The following is a 21,908-nucleotide window of genomic DNA, read 5'->3' on the forward strand; positions in this document are numbered from 1 at the left end:
GATCATTCATCCCTCATACAGTTCATATTGGCCTGTGTAAAAGGCTCTTTAATGAGCGCTGATCCACTTGTCATATTGTTGACTAGTACTCGTTATGGCCCCGCATCGACCCTTGTTACTCTCTAGCACATATTAAAATGCTATATATGAATAGTCTATATATTTTTTCATAAATTAAATAGGTGGATAGCTTTCTGGATATGCGGTAATATTTTGAAGTCACTCTATGTACTGTATTCTACTTCCTGTTCGTCTGAACTTTTAGCACAGCAGAGAGTCTCCCTTAACACTTTCTGTCAGACCATGAGTCAGACCAGGGATGAGTGAGAGGTGGTAACTGAATTAGAGCACCACACCTTCCCTATGCTATCCCAGTAGTGCTATACATGAATATTCTATGTATTTTTTATTTTTTTTCAATTAAAAAGGTGGATAGTTTTCTGGATAATATATTTTGAAATTGCTCTATGTACTGCATACTACTTCCTGTCCAGACTATGTAACTTCCTGTTAGTCTAAACTTTTAGCACAGCAGAGAGTTTGCCTTAAAGGGGTTCTGCACCTTCATTTAACTGATGATCTATCCTCTGGATAGATCATCAGCTTCTGATCGGCGGGGGTCCGACACCCGGGACCTCCGCCGATCAGCTGTTTGAGAAGGCAGCGGCGCTCCAGCAGCGCCGCTGCCTTCTCACTGTTTACCGCCGGGCCGCCCGCCCACTGACGTCACGACTAGTATCAACTAGAGTGGGCGCGGCTAAGCTCTGTTCACTTGAATGGAGCTTAGCCGCGCCCACTCTAGTTGATACAAGTCGTGACGTCAGTGGGCGGGCGGCCCGGCGGCAAACAGTGAGAAGGCCGCGGCGCTGCTGGAGCGCCGCTGCCTTCTCAAACAGCTGATCGGCGGGGGTCCCGGGTGTCGGACCCCCGCCGATCAGAAGCTGATGATCTATCCAGAGGATAGATCATCAGTTAAATAAAAGTGCAGAACCCCTTTAACACTCTGTCAGACCATGCGTCAGACCAGGGAGAGGTGGTAACTCAATTAGAGCACCACACCTTCCCTATGCTATCCCAGTAGTGTGACTGGTCAGAGCTTCCCACATTACACTAGTTAACACGCTGCTCCTCTGTTTGCCTGTTGATCAGGCCTGATGAAGAGGACAACACAGTCATAATCATCCTACACCTATTATTTTAATGAGGATTACTACTTTGGTCTCCCATAGCGAACTATTATTGTTTTAAGATTATTGATGCAGAAGGTGATATTTTGTATTTCATTTTAATGGCATAGTACTAACTAAAAATGTAAAAAATAAAAAAGGCAAAAATAATAGAAAAGTCAAATACAAGCTAGCGCGGTTATCTAAATCTTTGCCCTGGATGTATAAAACCATAGCTACAACGCTGGTGGACACCACTGTTTTACAATCAAAATGATTATCATGCCAGGGGATTGGCAATCACGATTTTGACCTCATCTGAACCAATCATACAGGACTGTTCACATGATGCAATCACTATTACTCTTAGGCCTCATGGACACAACCGTTTTTCGGGTCCGCATCAGAGCCACAGTTTTTGCGGTTCGGGTGCTGACCCATTCTCTTCAATGGGGCTGCCAAAGATGCGGACAGCCCGCAAAAAAAAATATAGCATGTCCTATTCTTGTCCGTTTTGCAGACAAGATTAGGCATGTCTACAATAGGCCGCCCGTTCCGTTCCGCAAATTGCGGAAAGCACACGGGCGGCTTCCCGCAGTTTGCGGACCGCAAAAATGGAACGGTCGTGTGCATGAGGCCTAAGAGTTATCTCAGCGTGTTCAGCCCCTCCAACGCACGGCTGCAAGAACAGACTGCAACATGGTTTGTTTTTGGTATACAACCCTGACGACACAAGGTCTGCATGGGAGCTGTATACACAAAATGGTAGGATTTTTTAAACATTTTTAATTACAACAATTTGAAAAATTGTTTCATGTTTTATTGTGTTGAAGCAAAAGACACTGGTTACAGAACTGCTGGTGACCTCTCAAGGGTTATATCTGGTAAAGCTAGCTCATTGCTATCAATATGGCGGCTAGGAGGGGTTGCCACCCAATTTTTCCTGGCTTTGTTATCTTTTATAGTTTTAATCAGAAGTATTTTCCCTTTCCTCTGAGACGTATACAGGTATTTTCATTCTGATGAAGCAGTAAAAGCAGATCTGATGGGAAAAAAGTCAGAAAAGCCGGTAAAGAGCGCGACTTTATGAAAACCATATTGCAGCGAGTGAGACTGTGCAGAGTCTTGGAGAGATTATTGCGGCCTGGTATGTATTTCCCTCAGATAATAGTAACGTTCTGCATAAACCTACAGGGCTTTAAGCCACAAATGAAACATTGCAGCGAATTAAAGGCTTTTGCGCTGAGCACACACACACTAGGCACAAACGCTACTAAAATCCCCTCCAATACTTCGCCTGGGCAGAACATATTACACGTAGGACACGGAGTAGCAATATGTCTGCTCACACTAGTGGAGGTGACCATGGCAAGAGAACCGGGTCTACACCGCAAGTATCGCTATGTCTCTGAGACTGGAAATCACAGTCTCATTCTACTGAGAGCAAGCCACTGGTGTCCCCATAACAGTGTGTCTGTGACAGATGCCCCCATCACAGTGTCTATGACAGATGCCCCCATAACAGTGTATCTGTGACAGATGTCCCCATAACAGTGTATCTGTGACAGATGTCCCCATAACAGTGTATCTGTGACAGATGCCCCCATGACAGTGTCTATGACAGATGTCCCCATAACAGTGTCTGTGACAGATGTCCCCATAACAGCGTCTGTGGCAGATGTCCCCATAACAGTGTGTCTGTGACAGGTGCCCCCATAACAGTGTCTGTGACAGATGTCCCCATAACAGTGTTTCTGTGACAGGTGCCCCCATCACAGTGTCTATGACAGATGCCCCCATAACAGTGTCTGTGACAGATTTCCTCATAACAGTGTATCTGTGACAGATGCCCCCATAACAGTGTCTGTGAGAGATGCCCCCATAATAGTGTGTCTGTGACAGATGCCCCCATAACAGTATACCTGTGATAGATGCCCCCGTAACAGTGTCTGTGACAAATGCCCCCATAACAGTGTATCTGTGACAGATGCCCCCATAACAGTGTATCTGGGACAGATGCCCCCATAACAGTGTATCTGTGACAGACACCACCATAACAGTGTATCTGTGACAGACGCCCCCATAACAGTGTATCTGTGACAGATGCCCCCATAACAATGTATCTGGGACAGATGCCCCCATAACAGTGTATCTGGGACAGATGCCCCCATAACAATGTATCTGGGACAGATGCCCCCATAACAGTGTATCTGTGACAGATGCCCCCATAACAGTGTATCTGGGACAGATGCCCCCATAACAATGTATCTGGGACAGATGCCCCCATAACAGTGTATCTGTGACAGATGTCCCCATAACAGTGTATCTGTGACAGATGCCCCCATAACAGTGTATCTGTGACAGATGCCCCCATAACAGTGTATCTGTGACAGACGTCCCCATAACAGTGTATCTGTGACAGATGCCCCCATAACAGTGTATCTGTGACAGACGCCCCCATAACAGTGTATCTGTGACAGATGCCCCATAACAGTGTATCTGTAACAGACGCCCCCATAACAGTGTATCTGTGACAGATGCCCCCATAACAGTGTATCTGTGACAGATGCCCCCATAACAGTGTATCTGGGACAGATGCCCCCATAACAGTGTATCTGTGACAGATGTCCCCATAACAGTGTATCTGTGACAGATGTCCCCATAACAGTGTATCTGTGACAGATGTCCCCATAACAGTGTATCTGGGACAGATGCCCCCATAACAGTGTATCTGGGACAGATGCCCCTTACAACATGAGGCCACTTCACAGTCCACCCCTGTGCTCACCCCTCTCTTCAGTGTTGGCACAGACAGACGCTACTTTGCCTTTCACTTCCCTCATCCTGGCCCCGATAGGAAGTACTCAGACTTGGTGCCTTAGGTGGCACCAGCTACAAATACAGTCCTGGTGCCATAATCAGAGACATCATTTAAAGGGGTTGTCCAGAAAAGGAAAATTCTTTAGAAAGGGGTCAAAGTGGCATGAAAATAAATAAACCAAAGAAGGGATATTGACCCTCACTGATCCCCCACTATTTCTGCTTACTGAGTTTTCGCTAATCTCCACTTCCGGTTTCCCTGGCTGAGGCGAGTCTTCGCTGTGACCCGTGATTGGCTGAGCAGTCATCCTCAGGCATTTCCTGTGTGTCGAGACGAGACCTGGAAGCAGAAACCTGTGGGGACCTGAAGTTTTCTTATGTTGCTCAAGAACCACGGTTTGGGTGAAGTGCTACCTCTGTGCCTCCTATAGCTTCACCCATGCCCATTACAGTACACCTGCCTTGGACATCTCTAAGACATTTTTAATATTTTGGACGGCGATTATTCGTTATTTGCTGCGTAACTAAATGAAATACCTGCAGTAAATGAGATCCTAGTTCCTTTGCCACATTGTCCAGTGGTCCTATTCTGGCTGGATGTCCCCAAGCATCTCCCAATCCTAAAAAAACAAGAAAATAATGAGGAGGTTACAGCCCAGCAATGATACAACAGTCAATGATATGATACCCCCCGCTCTTTAGTACCCAATGCTGCCCAACAAGCCTAAAGGGGAAATAAAGTTTGAGGTACAGGTAGCCATACTTTGTGTAATGATATCTTTGACCACCCTGCAATCCATCAGCAGTGGCCGTGCTTGCACACTATAGGTAAAAGTGCCAGGCTCTCTGGTGGCTAGGACCGTGGGAGCTCACATAGGCTGGTGCTTTTTTCTATAGTGTACAAGCACGACCACCGCTGGTGGATTGGTGGGTGGTCGTAACCATGGAAACGAGAGGTGTATAATGTGATGGAAAAATTAAGGCCTCTTTCACACTTGCGCTGTCCGGATCCGGCGTGTACTCCACTTGCCGGAATTACACGCCGGATCCGGAAAAACGCAAGTGTAGTGAAAGCATTTGAAGACCGATCCGTCTTCAAAATGCGTTCAGTGTTACTATGGCAGCCAGGACGCTATTAAAGTCCTGGTTGCCATAGTAGTAGTGGGGAGCGGGGGAGCGGTATACTTACAGTCCGCGCGGCTTCTAGGGCGCTCCAGAATGACGTCAGAGCGCCCCATGCACATGGATGACGTGCCATGCGATCACGTGATCCATGCGCCTGGGGCGCCCTGACGTCACTCTGGAGCGTCCCGGGAGCCGCACGGACGGTAAGTATGCTGCTCCTCTGCTCCCCGCTACACTTTACCATGGCTGCCAGGACTTTAGCGTCCCGGCAGCCATGGTAACCATTCAGAAAAAGCTAAACGTCGGATCCAGCAATGCGCCAAAACGACGTTTAGCTTAAGGCCGGATCCGGATCAATGCCTTTCAATGGGCATTAATTCCGGATCCGGCCTTGCGGCAAGTGTTCAGGACTTTTGGCCGGAGCAAAAAGCGCAGCATGCTGCGGTATTTTCTCCGGCCAAAAAACGTTCCGGTCCGGAACTGAAGACATCCTGATGCATCCTGAACGGATTTCTCTCCATTCAGAATGCATTAGGATAAAACTGATCAGGATTCTTCCGGCATAGAGCCCCGACGACGGAACTCTATGCCGGAAGAAAAGAACGCAAGTGTGAAAGAGCCCTTAATCCAGCCAGCAAAGGAGGCAATATGGACAATCACAATACATTAGTAAACACCTTGCATTAACCTTCTCTACATTATAAATGCTATTTGCTAAAGTGAGACAATGCCTTTAATTTTTTTTTAAAACTAACAAACATAAAATGAGAAAACCCTGTGAGGACAGTGGCCATACAGCGTGCCATTCGACTTTTCCTGAAATAGGAATTTTTAAGAACTTTTTAAGAAGACGAGATGATTTAATTTTTTTACTTTAGGAGGAGACCCTGGGCCATGTATTTGTACAGTAATACTTCTTACAAGATAGAGTTATTAAAGTAGAAGTACTGAACTCGACCTGTAATCACGCTGCGCTGTAATGCACTCTGAATGGAAGCCATTATGTGCAGCATCTCCATAAAATATGGGCTCTAACTACTTGCACTAAAAAGTCAGCAGGGTTGTGCAAAAAGTTTACTTTGCAAAGTTTATTGGCAGCTGCACAGATGTTCTCTTGAAACACAACAGAGCCGGACCCCAGACACAGACGTCTTATTTACATCTACCACCAAATACGAAAGCCAGAACCGCGCAGAAGAGAAGTAACACAAACTGATACACAGTGCAGTGTGATAATATCTCTCTATCTATTATATCTATCTATCTATTTATTATATCTATCAGTCTATTTATCTATCTATTATATCTATCTATCTATCTATTATATCTATTATATCTATCTATCTATCTATCTATTTATTATATCTATCTATCTATCTATTTATCTATCAGTCTATCTATCTCCTATCTATCTATCTATTTATCTATCAGTCTATCTATGTATCTATCTATTTATCTATCAGTCTATCTATCTATCTATCTATCTATCTATCTATCTATCTATCTATCTATTATATCTATCTATCTATCTCCTATCTATTTCTCTATCTATCTATCTATCTATCTCTCTCTGTATGTGTATTTTTTGATGACCACGGGAGAAAATTTTCAACAAGATGGATCACATTTCCATGAGTCTGCCATCAGCCATCATACGATGGTTGGCCGAAATGTCCAACGTATGTTTATGGGAAGCCAGATGGGAGGCGAGGAGAGGATGGGATCAGTGGTAGTGGTGGCACAAATAGGAGTAGTAGTAGTGCTTCACGGTGGCTGTCCTCACTTCAGCACTCCTAGGGCCATGCAGTAAAGAGAAGAAGTTCCCTTTCTTCTCTCCGGGCACACCCTGGTGTAAAGTGGGCTTCCCTTGGTGTTAGGTAAATGGGTACAATGCAGGAGAGCAGGTGTAAGGGGGGGGGGGGGGAGTTTATGGTGGAGTCAATAACCAGGGCCATTTTGAAGGCTTTCTTTAAAAGATAACGGGAGTAATAATTCATACAGCAGGACAGACACAATTCTTAGGTATATCACAGAGTGGTATTTTACCATGGTAGTAGTAGTACTCCTTGTCTCTCTAAGTACACTTTGTAGTCTCTCCAAATAACCACAGACATGCAGTCCCATTCTCATTAAGCCTTTCTGCAATTCCTGGGCTGCAGGGTGCACATCTGGATGGCCAGTCTGTCTTAAAGTGTGGCCGGTACCAAAGCAATATTTCCTTTCCACAGCAGTAAAGTCTTTTGCCATAAACAAGCGGATACCTTACTGTCTGAATCCAGTGAGCAGCCTCTAAAGTGGTTCTAAACCTTCTAAGATGTCAGTTCTCTTTCTCCCAGGGATAGTTCTCTCAGTTGGGTTTTACTCTGGCAGCTTTTCAGTCTCAGGAATGGTGTTATCCTGGATGAGGCTTCACTCTGGGCCTACTTGGCGTTCTCTCAGTTGGGTTTTACTCTGGCAGCTTTCCAGTCTCAGGAATGGTGTTATCCTGGATGAGGCTTCACTCTGGGCCTACTTGGCAGGAGCTAACACATGCACGTCTTTTCTCCTGCTCTACTCAGCTTAGAATCACTAACCAGGGAGTGAAACCAGCCCATCACCCTGGCAACGTAAGGCTAACACTGTCAATGTTAACTATTTGTTTCCCATGCATAACTATTTGGGATACGTAGTGCATGGAAAAGAGTACTTTACCAATAAATCATAACTTGGTAACAGGAAAATGAATCCACTGAGTCATCACAAATGTAAAGGCATTTGTACCATCGAGGTGTCTCCAGTGACTACTATGGGACCCCTGAATCCTAGCAATGTGTGGCCCAACTCCTTTTTGCAGAGAACATATCAAGAGCAGAAATTACAGGAACCAGTACAATGGTCAAATCACCATTGTTTCCTCTTACGGGTTGAACACATCCCGAGTCCTCCAACCATAAGAGAGCCCCATTGTGATGATGGGATCCTTCCATTAATAAAGAAGAGGTATATCTATTGGACGGCCATTGTGGAGCAGTTGCCTGAGAAATACCCCAAAGCTCCTCTACCACCTAAGACGACACCACACGTAGGTGAGGGGCCCAGATTTTGCATTGAAACCCAAAATCTTCAAATGATGCTTCTGGGAATACATTTCAGCAAGCTGTGTTTCCCATATTCTTTCACCACGTTGGGGGTTGTAGTTAGCAGGTTACTGCTATAAGCACATTCACGGGGGCAGATTTATCAAAACTGGTGGAAAGGAAAACTGGCTTAATTGCTCATAGCAACCAATCATATTCCACCTTTAATTTTCATTTCCCACCTTTCATTTTTCATTTGGAAAATGAAAGGTGGAATCTGATGGGCTACTTTTTATACCAGCTTTGATAAATCTCCCCCATTGCTTCCTTGCACGCCGCCTTTGTCCACCTCTCCAGAAGACTCCCTATGCTGCATTTGACCCATCTGTTCAATATTGCAAGGGTTAACGGGCTACTGCCTGATGGGGTTGTGTTTTCGATTTCCTCTCCCCCGCTGCTGTTAAGGAGCCAAGACGTGTTTCGCCCTCTCTTACTCAGATTAGCCTTTTAATACCTCCTTACATGTCAGCAAATTTCTATTGCTTGCGGGAAAACCTTTATGTAACAGGATCCAGAACAATGGGAGGGAATGTCATCTGCTGGTAGGGTAATGTGAGCAGAAAGTGATCCGAGTTCTGTCCGGGCTCACCTTTGCACCAGCACCAAGCCCAGATTTTACACCAACTGTAGCAAAAAAGAAAAAGTAAAAGGAGCCAGACTTGGCAGAAGTGGATTATATATATATAACATGCTTTAAAGGGGAATTACAGACCCCCACCTTTATCCAAAGCATTAAAGCAGAAGGATGTAGCGGGAAGTCTATTCTGTTTACAAATAGTTTATTTTACGCGAGGGGTGGCCAATTTCTCTCTCATTGTTTTTCCCTTGCTGGTCGCACCCCCCATAGAGAACTCCCGCTCCTTTCGGAGCTGCTTATTAGCTGCTTAGAACAGCTGGGTGACATAAGCTGAGCGATTACTGCTAGAAGAATGATCACTATATGCAGACAGTCACAGTCATCACATCCATTTCATCCAATCATTGTGTGACCTACATTCACATTTCCACTGATTTGTCTACAACTGTCGACACCTTAGCAGCATGTAAAGAGTTATTGTAAAAGAATAGCTGCAGCGACCCCCTGAGGAGCCGATGTAGAGGATGGGAGTGGTAGTGGCCCTGGTGAAGTGTTGTGTCACGGTGTACTCCCTCAGGCAGTTGCTCCCTCGGTATTGGTGCAATGGAAATATAGTAATGAAGAATGAGGCCAGAGTTAAATGTAACAAAGTTTTTTTTACTAGGTGCAACAGAGAATTTGAAATGCATAAATTAGTCTTCTCTGGCACCAGTAAGGATACGGAGGCCGGTTAGTTGGTGATGATTTAGTACTTAGGTAATACTGGCCTAGTGGTTGTTTGGTGATGGGTGACTTTGCTGTAGTCCCTCACCTTACGGCAGTGTCTAAAGATACAGATGTAGCAGGTCACTCTACTGTTTGGAATCTCAATGCTTTACTTGAGATTAGGTAACAGGAGCAGGAGCACTGCAGACTCTTCCCTCCTCACTCTGTAACTTCTCAGCAACTCTCCCTCTTGTGGGGGAGCAGGACCAGCCCACTCCTACCAAGAGGGGAGGAACAGGGTGGTTAACCCTGTCCCTGACAAACTTTGCCATACATTCCTTGCTGGTAGTAACGGCCAGGAAATGACAAAAAAAATATATATATACATTCCATAACAATTTAAACAACTTGTAGTACCCCTAGATCTGGGTACTACATACCCATCATGGGTTATGGCAGGGTTTTATGCTATGATGGAGGTGTGACTTGAAGCTACAGGGCCCCAGTAATGTCAGTACCACTTTTTGGGGGGATGGCCCCTGTCACGGCCAGATGTGACAACAACCTCTGTACCCTTTTATCATAACACCTGGCTGATTATAGATTCCTCCACCCTTTAATTTGTTGTCCATCCAACTAAAAAGGATTTAAGTCATAAAAAGTTATAAAAATAATCCTGGTTCCTTCACTGGCTTCTGTTCTTCCTGCTCCAGCAAATGGACATGTGACTGTTACAGTGGTGATCAAATCTCCCCTATACAACTAGTGACTGACAGAAGTGGTCACTTGCCCATACTGACACCTCATCGCTGGAGTAGGAGATCGATTGGAGTTTTGAGGAGCTCGAAATAGGAGGGTCAGGAGATTGGTAAGGTATTACTGATGTCATTGCTTTCTAAGAAATTTTAGGTTGCTGGACAACCCCTTTAATATCCCACTGCTTCATGTAATGTACACAAATATTCAGGAGGCAGAGATATGGTGACCTGTCCTTCGATAACAAGAATACATCATGCTGAAATACTCCTATGTACAAGAATATAACTACTATAACACTGCTCCCATGTACAAGACTATAACTACTATAATACTGCCTCCTTGGTACAAGAATATAACTACTATAATACTGCTCCTAGGTACAAGAATATAACTGCTATAATACTGCCTCCTATGTACAAGAATATAACTACTATAATACTGCGTCCTAAGTACAAGAATATAACTACTATAATACTGCTCCTATGTACAAGAATATAACTACTATAATACTGCTTACATGCAGAAGAATATAACTACTATAATACTGCCTCCTATATACAGTAATATAACTACTATAATACTGCTCCTATATACAGTAATATAACTACTATCATACTACTCCTATATACAGTAATATAACTACTATAATACTCTCCTATATACAAGAATATAACTACTATAATACTGCTCCCATGTACAAGAATATAACTGCCATAATACTACTCCTATGTATAAGAATATAGCAACTATAATACTGCCTCCTATATACAGTAATATAACTACTATAATACTGCTCCTATATACAATATAACTGCTATAATACTGGTGCTATGTACAAGAATATAACTACTATAATACTGCCTCCTATATACAGTAATATAACTACTATAATACTGCTCCTATATACAGTAATATAACTACTATCATACTACTCCTATATACAGTAATATAACTAATATAATACTCTCCTATATACAAGAATATAACTACTATAATACTGCTTCTATGTACAAGAATATAACTACTATAATACTGCTCCTATGTACAAGAATATAACTGCCATAATACTGCTGCTATGTACACGAATATAACTACTATAATACTGCCTCCTAGGTACAAGAATATAACTACTATAATACTGCTCCTATGTACAAGAATATAACTACTATAATACTGCTCCTATGTACAAGAATATAACTACTATAATACTGCTCCTATGTACAAGAATATAACTACTATAATACTGCTCCTATGTACAAGAATATAATTACTATAATACTACTCCTATGTACAAGAATATAACTACTATAATACTGCTTCTATGTACAAGAATATAACTACTATAATACTGCTCCTATGTACAAGAATATAACTACTATAATACTGCTTCTATGTACAAGAATATAATATAATACTGCATATAATGCCTTGAGATCAATAAATTCATGCCCATTAGCAGCACCGAAGGAGAGGTTACTATGCCAATAACAACTGATTACAAGGGGCCCTGGCAGTGGAACTTCTTATCATCAACTAACCCTTGAGGGACCTATCAAAGGAGATGAGTTGTCCAAGGCTGTGTTTCCACATACAGGCTTTTCTTATGCATTTATTTTTTAAACCAAAGCCAGGGATAATAAAGAGAACATTCTCCTCATTTTGAATCCACAGTTTAAAAAAACCTGAATGTGAGATCCGGCCCTACTGTCGGAAACGTCCTGTGAACCACTGCCTTTTTTTCTATGGGATGCTAACCAAAATCATTCTGAGGCCAATGTCACACAGACACATTTTAGTTCATTGTAGCACCTATGGTGATGTAAGTTGAGCTCATTAAAAACATGGGCAGGCCATAAAATGGACAGTAAAATATAGCAGTGTTATGGTCACGTGAAACCAGCCTCAGCTTGGAATCCTATCAGTTTTTTGGGTCCCCAAATTTTTTTTGCAAAACTGAAGCCGACTGACATCATGTTCTTAAAAATAAATCTACTCCGCTTAGAGAACTTATAAAAACAGTTAAAAAAAAGCCTTCTTAGATCAAAATCACATCAACACCTATAATATATAAATTTCCTATTTTAATGGTTTGGGAATTTTTTTCCTTTTTAGAACAGATTGGTTCTTGCCTCATGGATTTTCTACTGTCCTCTGGATCAATAGGGGAAACTAATTTACCCACATCCTATGCCTTCTTCTACATACACTCCCATCCTTTGGTTGAACTTCATGAACATTTGTCTTTTCCCAACCGTACTATTCAACTATGGAAAACACAACCCCCCTCTCCCCATATTCCGAACTATTCATTCAATCAACCCCTTAAAAAGGGTTGTGTCATCTCAGACTTTGATGGCACATCACCGTTATACACCATCAAAGTCAGATAGAAGTCCCACCTCTGAGACCCCTAACTATCTCAAGAATGGCTTCCCCGAAAGTAAAGTAGAGTGCACCATGCATGTCGGGCGCCCATACTAAGGCATTGGTAACACTGCAATCATGTGGGCGGGACCGACTAGCTGACAGAGGGAGACCTCTCCCTCTATCAAACTCCTTTGATGCCGCAGTCACTACTGAATACTGTCTCTAAGGTGTAAACCCACCCTGCTGTCTATACTTGGGGCAAGGAGGAAGCTCAGTAAGAGAGGGGGAGTCCCATCACTACTCCCCCTGGAGGAACCGCTGACCCATTTTCCTGTCCTAATGAAAAGTGGCACAATCCATTAGGATGTGACAAAGCAGTGCTGCAACGGTAAGCGATTAAACAGGGTTGTGAAATGTAAAGTACTCATACATGGGACAACATTCTGGTATGGGACTGTCAAAACACTCCACCATCCAGTGTCCTTCTTCAGTTCCTACTTCTGAAGAAGGACAAAAAAAAAAAGATTATTTGCTAAAGGATCTTAGAGAGAATTCAAACACATAAAGAATGTTATTTTAATACTCTCAGACTGCAATAGGTAAAAATGATGAAGCAGAACTTTGCAGCATCAGCATACTTCCTGAGGGCTTAATAACAGGCTTTCTGAAGGGCTACAACCTTCATATAAACATATAGAAATTAACCACTTGAAAATTGGACGCTAAGTGCTAAATTCATGACGCGTTTTAGGTCAGGAGAAATTATCGTAAAAAGTTGTTTGCATGTGGTAAAGAGCTTAGGTGTGAACTCTTTCCACTGAACTAAAAGGATGTTATTAGTTCAAAGAGGTTTATTCTAAAATACATAAACTTAAAAAAAAGAGAATATTTTTATTGAATAAATTCAAAACTTTAAATATCTCTAAAATAACGTGAAATATAATAGATTTAGATTAAAAAAATAATATAAAATATAATAGATTTCGATTCTAAAAAATAATATAAAATGTAATAGATTTAAATGATAAAAACAACACAAAATATAATACTGTAGATTTCGATTGTAAAAAAATAATTTTAAATATAATAAATTAAGATTATAAAAATAATTTTAAATATACCATATTTTGATCATAAAAAATATAATAGATTCAAATGATAAAAAAATTATGTAAAATATAATAGATTTAGTTTAAAAAAATTATGTAAAATATATTGATTTAAATTTGTAAATTCAAATTTTATTTAAAACTAATGTTATGTTTAGGTTAAAAAAGTAACAAATTAAGAGAAAAATCGACTTAGGAATTTATGCTTCTCTTGCTAAACCATGTTACCCTACATGACCCAGTTATTACATGCTATAATTCATGAATAGTGGTTTTATGACTTTTTTATGTTCTTAAATTCAATAAAACTGAACAAATATCAAGACAGAAAACATTTTCTGTGAAAATTGCTTTCACAGTTTGTTATTCACACATAAATGGTGATAAGTGAATTGGAGATAAAATTTGGATTTATCCTACTTAACACCAGAACTGATGTTTAGTGTATAGAATGGGAGAATAGGGCATTGCTATATTATTGTAATTATTAATTATCATTTAAATACTAAAGTAAAATATTCATATTAAAATACAGAAATAGATTAAATAAAATATTGTTTATTTAATATAAAAAAAACACAACATATAAAAAAAATTGTATGTAAGGCAGAGTTTACAATTTGTGTTTTTTTTCTGGGCACTTATTTTTTAAACAAATATCTCACTATATGACATAACATAATATATATATACTGTATATATATTTTATTTTTTTTAAAACATATATTATATTTATAACCAAATAGTCTGGTAGGCTGTAAGTACTCTTTGCTCCAAAAGACATATGCTATTTTGGGGGTTTTTTAGCGTGTATTTTTTTTTAAATCAAAAGCATTGATATGACTGAGGCAAAAAAAATAAATCCAATCTCTTCCACAAAAGAAAATCATTATTTTGTCAACCTTTGTAATCCATTAGTGACTGCTCCTTTACATTTTGAATATGGTGGTCTTGTGGTCAAAAGATATTTTTATATTTACTACATATTTGCATTTATAGTTATTCTTCTGAACCTGCACCACATTTATGAACATCTTAGGCTGGGTTCACATTACGTTTTCTACCATCAGTTTAATGTACACAAAAAACGTATACGTTAAACGGATGCCTCAGACTGATGTCATACTGTTCCTTCCATTCAGCATAGAGTTCCATTGTAAAAAAAGTATAATTTTTTTTTTGACTGGACTCTGCAGGATACAAGAACGTGGTGTGCTGTGTTTTTGTATCCTTTTTTTTTTCTTATAACGTATACGTCAAACGGGGGCATAAAACGGGATGTGAACCCAGCCTCATAGGACAATTAATAAATGTGTTACAACCTGACTGGAGAGAAGTCTGATGTCCACCTTCCGTTTGTCAGAAAACAGTGCCGCCCGTACTGTATATGTGTTCATACATGTGTCGGCATACTACCCCACCTTCAGTTTGTCAAAAAACACTTCCGTATATATACTGTATGTTCATACATGTGGCGGCATATAGCAAATGCATAACCCCACCCAAAGTTACAGTATAAAATAATATATTAGTAAATATCAGTCCAGACCATCCATTGCATTCTCTCATGTTTCTACTTTATTTTTGGGTTTTATGACAATTTACTGTACACACACACATATATATATAATAAAACTATTTTCTGTTGTTGTTTTTCAAGATGATCCATGCTGATCAATAGGAAACTTGTGGTTTTTTTGGGGTGTTTTCTCATGGCCTTCTCTTTAGTTGAAAAAAAACCCACAAGTATAACGTGTGACTAAAAAATCCCCCCCTCCCCCCCCAAAAAAAACGCATTAATTTTCTGGTGTTTTTTTTACAAATTCAAAAAATCACCTAAAAAATCTGGCCTGATAACAATAATTTATGGATCAGCCTCATCTGATAAAAATATAACTGTGAGTGATTTTCTGCTTCTGCGGCAATAAAAATTTCCAAAAACATCGCTCTGACGGTTCTCGATAACACAAGGTAAGCAATGTCAGTGATTGTTTTCGGACTATTAATGGGCTCTCCTAATGTCGACCTTTGTCTCCATGGTACAGGATTTGACAATATCATCTACGGTACATTTTTGATAGGTCGTTTGCTCTAATTCTGAGGTTTATTATTATGGCGCCTCATAATCTTATCCTCTATGATACTAGAGCACTGGTTTCGGAAAAGACCTGTACATTTTTAATAGGTCATTTATTGTAATTGTGACGTGTTTACAGGTCTTGAATGATAATTCTTGGGTACATTACTCTACTGATGGATTATCAATAGCTACATAGTCTACGACGCCGGCGCCCTAATAACTAATAGGACATCAAGTTATATTGATTTATTTATTTTACATATTTTTTATTATTATTTATACTTATTTATACTTTTGACCATCTCTTCTAATAATCCAGTTTAGATCTCCAGATGTGCCCATGTGTAGGATGACTGTTCGAAAGCTTCATCAACAGCCTGATATATATAATAGTATTTTATTCGATTTCGGGTGATGTCAATTTATTTTTATTTATTTATTTTTTTCAGTTTAGTCTTAGATAACGGCGGCATCATTGTAATAAAAGGAAATTGCCTACGACAACGGTCATCAATCTTAGTTAAATCTTCGGTCCCTGTAGGACAGGTTTAACAGAGATTATTTGTCAGTCTACTCCGCGTAGAAAGGGATCTTTCCAGTAATCTCCGTACAGTGAAGACATTCTTCCAGCCGCTCTTATAAAGTTCAGACGACTAATCTCTACCAAAGAGGTTAATAGGAGTAAGAGATTAATTACTTTTCCTAAGAGATTCTAGGCGAATGTTCTCTTTCCAGCAATGTACAAAGAGTATTTTTTTTTGGGGGGGGGATTGGAGGATGGAGGGGGGAGTAGTCATCTCATGAGGGTAACTGTATATAATTATACACACTCTCAAAATGACATACGCAACTATAATGTGTGTAACGCTATGCTTAGCGATCAATAATGCAACGTCATGTTATGTGATGAAGGAGACACGTCTTTAAGAAATATGTTTACGGAGCTGTCGAAATGAGACCTCGTTAATATAAGATAATGTAAATCACAGCGGAATCTGACTATAAACCATATAACAATACTAATTACCGCAATACATGGAATATTGTTACTGTACTATCATTCATGATGGTTCTTTAGGTTATTATTACATTATAATATTCTTTATTATATTTTCTATATAATATATATTATATTATATCCACATCAAAAATTGATGATCTCAGTGTTGATTCTTTTAACTATTTATTGCATTCTAAAAAAAAAAAAATATGTATCTGAACACCCCATAAGCTAAGCGTATCATTATGTCAGCCCAAATCCTAATCGGATCATCATGGCCATGATAGATCTCAATACATTTTCTTCTAATTGAAAGTGGTCGCCCTCTAAGTAAAAATAAATTAAAAATAATAAATTGAATAGAATTGTATGTATCTTTATAATGCTTATCTCAATCCGTCCGCGTCATCTTATCAATTTTAGGTGTGATTATTAGTATTCCGGTCTTGGTCATTTTTTATTAAAACCTATGTTGCCCAATACTCACCATTCTGGCGTCATTTTTTTCCTGCTAGACGTTAGTAATATAATAAGGTTAATTCACACGCTGCAGAATAGCTGCGGATTTTTCAGTGCAATTGCAGTACAATACATGTGGAGGGAGTTAAAAAAAACAACTAAAAACGTATGAAGTTTGGAAAAGAATATACAGGGAAAAAAGTGATTTTCTAATCTGCAGCATATCAATTCTTTTGCAGATTTGTCGAGAATTGCAATGCATAGGGATGGAATCTGCACAGAAATACCCGCACGTCCATGTCAGAATAGGTTTACGCAGTTCATATTTATATATAGTTTGTTACTATGTTATTTAGGAAACACACTTGGAAGTCCAGCGCTAATCAAACGCAGGGGAACTTTATTCCAGCGGTTAAAAAACTTTCTGTTACAGGAAATGAAGTATTGTTACGCGTTTCAGACCACCTTTATTCTGGGTCCTTCATTATGACTCTGTTTTTACTTTAACCCCTGATTGTAAAGCGCTGCGGAATATTGGCGCCAGTAAAAATGTAAAATTATTATTATTACTATAATTTCTGCACCAAAATCCACATAAAAAAACACTAACATAAGCATCCCATTGACTTAGGTATCATATGTATTTTGCAGTCCGCAAAAGATACGGATGACGTCCGTGTGACATCCGTATTACATAGTTTTTTTTTGGGGGGGGGATCTTAGTAACAATGCCTATCCTTGTCCGCAAAACGGCCATGCGGTCATACGGAAACAGAATGCACACATTTCTGTATTTTTGCGGATTTCTTGAAGTGAATGTTTCCGCACACAGGATGCAAAAAAAAACCCCAAAAAAAACGGAATGGACAAGGAAAGAGAATACGTTCGTCTGCACGTGCCCTGGTAATCTCTGGCATAGTTCACATGGAGCTAATTTTTTCACATGTGAAACGCTGCAGGAAAAACTGCTCAATTGTTAGGTTAGGTTCACACGTGAACTTGCAGGCAGTTCTGCCACGGAAAAGCCAGTGGACTTGACCCCCTCCACTACAAAGTGCGAAATCTGCAGGGAAGATCTGCAACATAAATTTACATGTTTTTTTTTATACATTTACATGCTTTGGATTTCAAATCCGCACTGCAGGTCACTTCACTCTGCGATTTTTTTCTACGTAACGCGTGGATTTCTTAAAATCTCCCCCACGCCGCTGATACCGTACAATGCTGCCGATACGCTGTACAGAATCCGTGACGGCAAAAATCCACAGCTATTCAGTCACGTGCACACCCAGCGTCATTCACACGTCCGATCCGTGTTGGGTCCGTGTGTCCGTTTTTTGCTGTCCGGGTGCCATCCGTGTTTCACTGACCCTGCACAGCTGAAAATTAATTTCCAAAGCATCTCTTCCTAATGCTCCGTGAAGCACGGATGGCATCCGTGTTACATCCGTGGTTTTCATGGACCCACAGACTATAATGAGCGTGATGGATCTGTGAACGTGGATAAAATAGAGCGTGCATCCGTGCTGAAAAACTGACCCACGGACCGTGCTAAACCACTGATGTGTGAATACACACATTAATATGAATAGGGACGTGTGCTGTCCGAGAAGAACAGGTACAGCACACGTCCGTGAAACACTGACGTGTGAATGAGGCTTAAGGCCTCCTGCACATGACCATATGCATATTGTGGTCCGTAAATTGCGGATTTGCAAAATATGGATGCGGTTTGTGTGCATCCCGTGTGCCCCTTTGTAAAAAAATACCTATTCTTGTCCGCAAAACAGACAAGAATAGGACATGTTCTATATTCTGCGACACAGCCGCACGGATGCGGACAGCGCAGGGATGACATCTGTGCGCTGTCTGCATTTTTTGCAGCCCCATAGAAATGAATGGCTCTGCATCCAATCTGCGAAAAACACAGATCAGGTGCGGACCAGAAATACGGCCCTGTGACGGCTTTTTTAATAGGAGCTAAAAATGTCCCCTGAAAAACAAAAAAATATCAAACAGTAAAAAGAATGTGAGAAATGTAAAGACAGACTTTCCACAGGGGAACGACGTGCAGGCCGTCCGCAGCATCAAGGGCCCGAACTTGCCGGCACAGACATGCTGCAAAACTCAGGTAGTGACGGCCCCATAGTCTCTGCCTCAATGGGAGGCAGCACAGCAGCTCATGGCGGTTTAAAGCCGCGACCGCGCCAAGAAGTGACATCTCTCTCCTGGCGGACGCCGCTTCAGGCCGTGGAGGGCGTCCGTTTGCGGTTTAAGCTTCATTCCTTAGAGCTATAAGCAGGTCAGCGGCATCCGAGCTGAGCGACGGTGGCAGAAACTGCTGCAGTGGATTTTTAACATGTGAACGTAGTACCCTTACAATGAAAAAAAATAATCTCGTCTGCGCGCTGCAGAACTTCTCTGCAACCAGATCTGCACGTAACTTGACATGCGGTTTGGGTTTTAAACCTGCAGCACTTCAAACTCATGTCGTGGATTCCTGCCACGGATTTTGCCCTTTGCAACACTAAGACGAAAATCTGCAGCAAACTTGTAGCCTATCCATCACAATCATCGGATGCGGATTGCGGACCCCATGCAAGTTAATGTCTCCGCATAAGGCAGCCACATGGTCGGTGCCTGTGCAATTTGCAGTCCACAGAACGGGCATCCGCTGGAATGGGTTGTGGAGCATACAGTCACCAGGTAACGCTGGGTTCACATCACATTTTTTCTATCCTTTTAATGTATACGTTAAACGGATGCCTCATTCTAATGCTATACAGTGGCACAGAGTTCCATTGTAAAAAAAAAACTTTTTTTTTTACCGGACTGTGCAGGATACAAGAACCTAGTGTGCTGCATTTTTGTATACTTTTTTTCTGTAGCGTATACGTGAAACGGAGGCATAAAACATCAGTGCAAAAGCAAGAGAAACTCTTGGTGGAGCAGCACACAGCTCCATGTGCAGACACTGGGAATGTGGATAAATCTAAATTGTTCCACTTCTGCACTTACTATATGGAAAATAGAAGCTCTATCTCTATGCATACATTTTTTATAATTTTTTTAAAAAAAGTGTAGGTCACGTCTGTTGGAAGTCACCTTGTCACTGGTAGATGGGCCCGACACAAATGTGCGCAGAGAGCTTGCAATTTAAGTTTAGCAGTGATGCCATTCGGATTCATCCGTGTTCTCAGTGTCTGCAGGTGTCTGTGCACATGGAGCAGGGCGCTGCTGCCTATATCCCTGTAGACCATATGCAGACCAGGCCTCAGAAGCTGCCCCTGATTTATCCCAATGACCCGCGCTGAATGGTAAATTTTGTTTATCTCGCTAGATACTTTTGTCTCATTTTATCACCCTACTGACTAACTTACTATGGCACAATTTTGGCATACACTGGCGTATAATATATTAGGTGCAACTGGAGGAAATTGAAACAGAATTCAGATGCGTTAATTTAATAAATACCCCCCCCCCCCACGTACCGCCACCCCCCCCCCCCCCCCCAAAGTGTTGCACAAGACACTATACAGCATTAGAGTGAGCAGGCAGTGCACTCATCAAGTCACTAGAGTGCAGAGAGTGTTATATTAAGTCACTAGATCACCAGTAGAGTGCAGAGAGTGCCATATTAAGTCACTAGATCACCATTACGTGTAGAGAGTGTCATATTAAGTCACTAGATCACCAGTAGAGTACAGAGAGTGCCACATTAAAATCACTAGATCACCATTGGAGTGCAGAGTGCCATATCAAGTCACTAGATCACCATTAGAGTGCAGAGAGTGCCATATTAAGTCACTAGATCACCAGTAGAGTACAGAGAGTGCCATATTAAGTCACTAGATCACCATTAGAGTGCAGAGAGTGCCATATTAAGTCACTAGATCACCAGTAGAGTACAGAGAGTGCCATATTAAGTCACTAGATCACCATCAGAGTGCAGAGAGTGCCATATTAAGTCACTTGATCACCAGTAGAGTGCAGAGAGTGCCAAATTAAGTCACTAGATCACAAGTAGAGTGCAGTAAATGCCATATTAAGTCACTAGATCACCATTAGAGTGCATAAAGTGCCATATTAATTCACCAGGTCACAATTAGAGTGCAGTGAGTGCCATATTAATTCACTAGATCACCAGTAGAGTGCAGAGAGTGCCATATTAAGTCACTAGATCACCATTAGAGTGCAGAGAGTGTCATATTAAGTCACTAGATCACCATTAGAGTCCAGTGAGTCTAGATCATAAGTAGAGTGCAGTAAATGCCATATTAAGTCACTAGATCACCAGAAGAGTGCAGAGAGTGCCATAGTAATTCACTAGATCACCATTAGAGGGTAGAGAGTGCCATATTAGGTCACCATTAGAGTGCAGAGATACCCACATTATGTTAACAGATCCCCATCAGAGTCGGTCACATTAAAGCATCAGATCTCTATTAGATTTCAGAGAGTGCCACATTAAGTCACCAAATCACCATCAGAGAGAAGAGAGTGTCGTATAAATTCACCAAAGCACCAGTACACTGAGCCCATCGTCAAGTCTCCATGCTTCCATTAGGACGCCTTCACACACAGCGAACCTGTCCCCTCTCCGGACCTGTCTCTTTTACTAGATA

The 21,908-nt window shown here is 41.0% G+C and overlaps 1 protein-coding gene across 1 annotated transcript in view; it reads right to left on the reverse strand.

The window, feature by feature from the left end:
- SIM2 (SIM bHLH transcription factor 2) overlaps positions 1-21,908 on the reverse strand; it is a 90,611-nt gene that overhangs the window by 56,138 nt on the left and 12,565 nt on the right. Inside the window, exon 2 of the mRNA XM_044287662.1 lies at positions 4,524-4,606. Within this exon, the coding sequence (XP_044143597.1) occupies positions 4,524-4,606 (83 nt within the window). The remainder of the gene's footprint in view (positions 1-4,523; positions 4,607-21,908) is intronic.

This window comes from Bufo gargarizans, chromosome 3 (genome assembly GCF_014858855.1).
Source record: "Bufo gargarizans isolate SCDJY-AF-19 chromosome 3, ASM1485885v1, whole genome shotgun sequence".
NCBI classification, from domain to species: domain Eukaryota; kingdom Metazoa; phylum Chordata; class Amphibia; order Anura; family Bufonidae; genus Bufo; species Bufo gargarizans.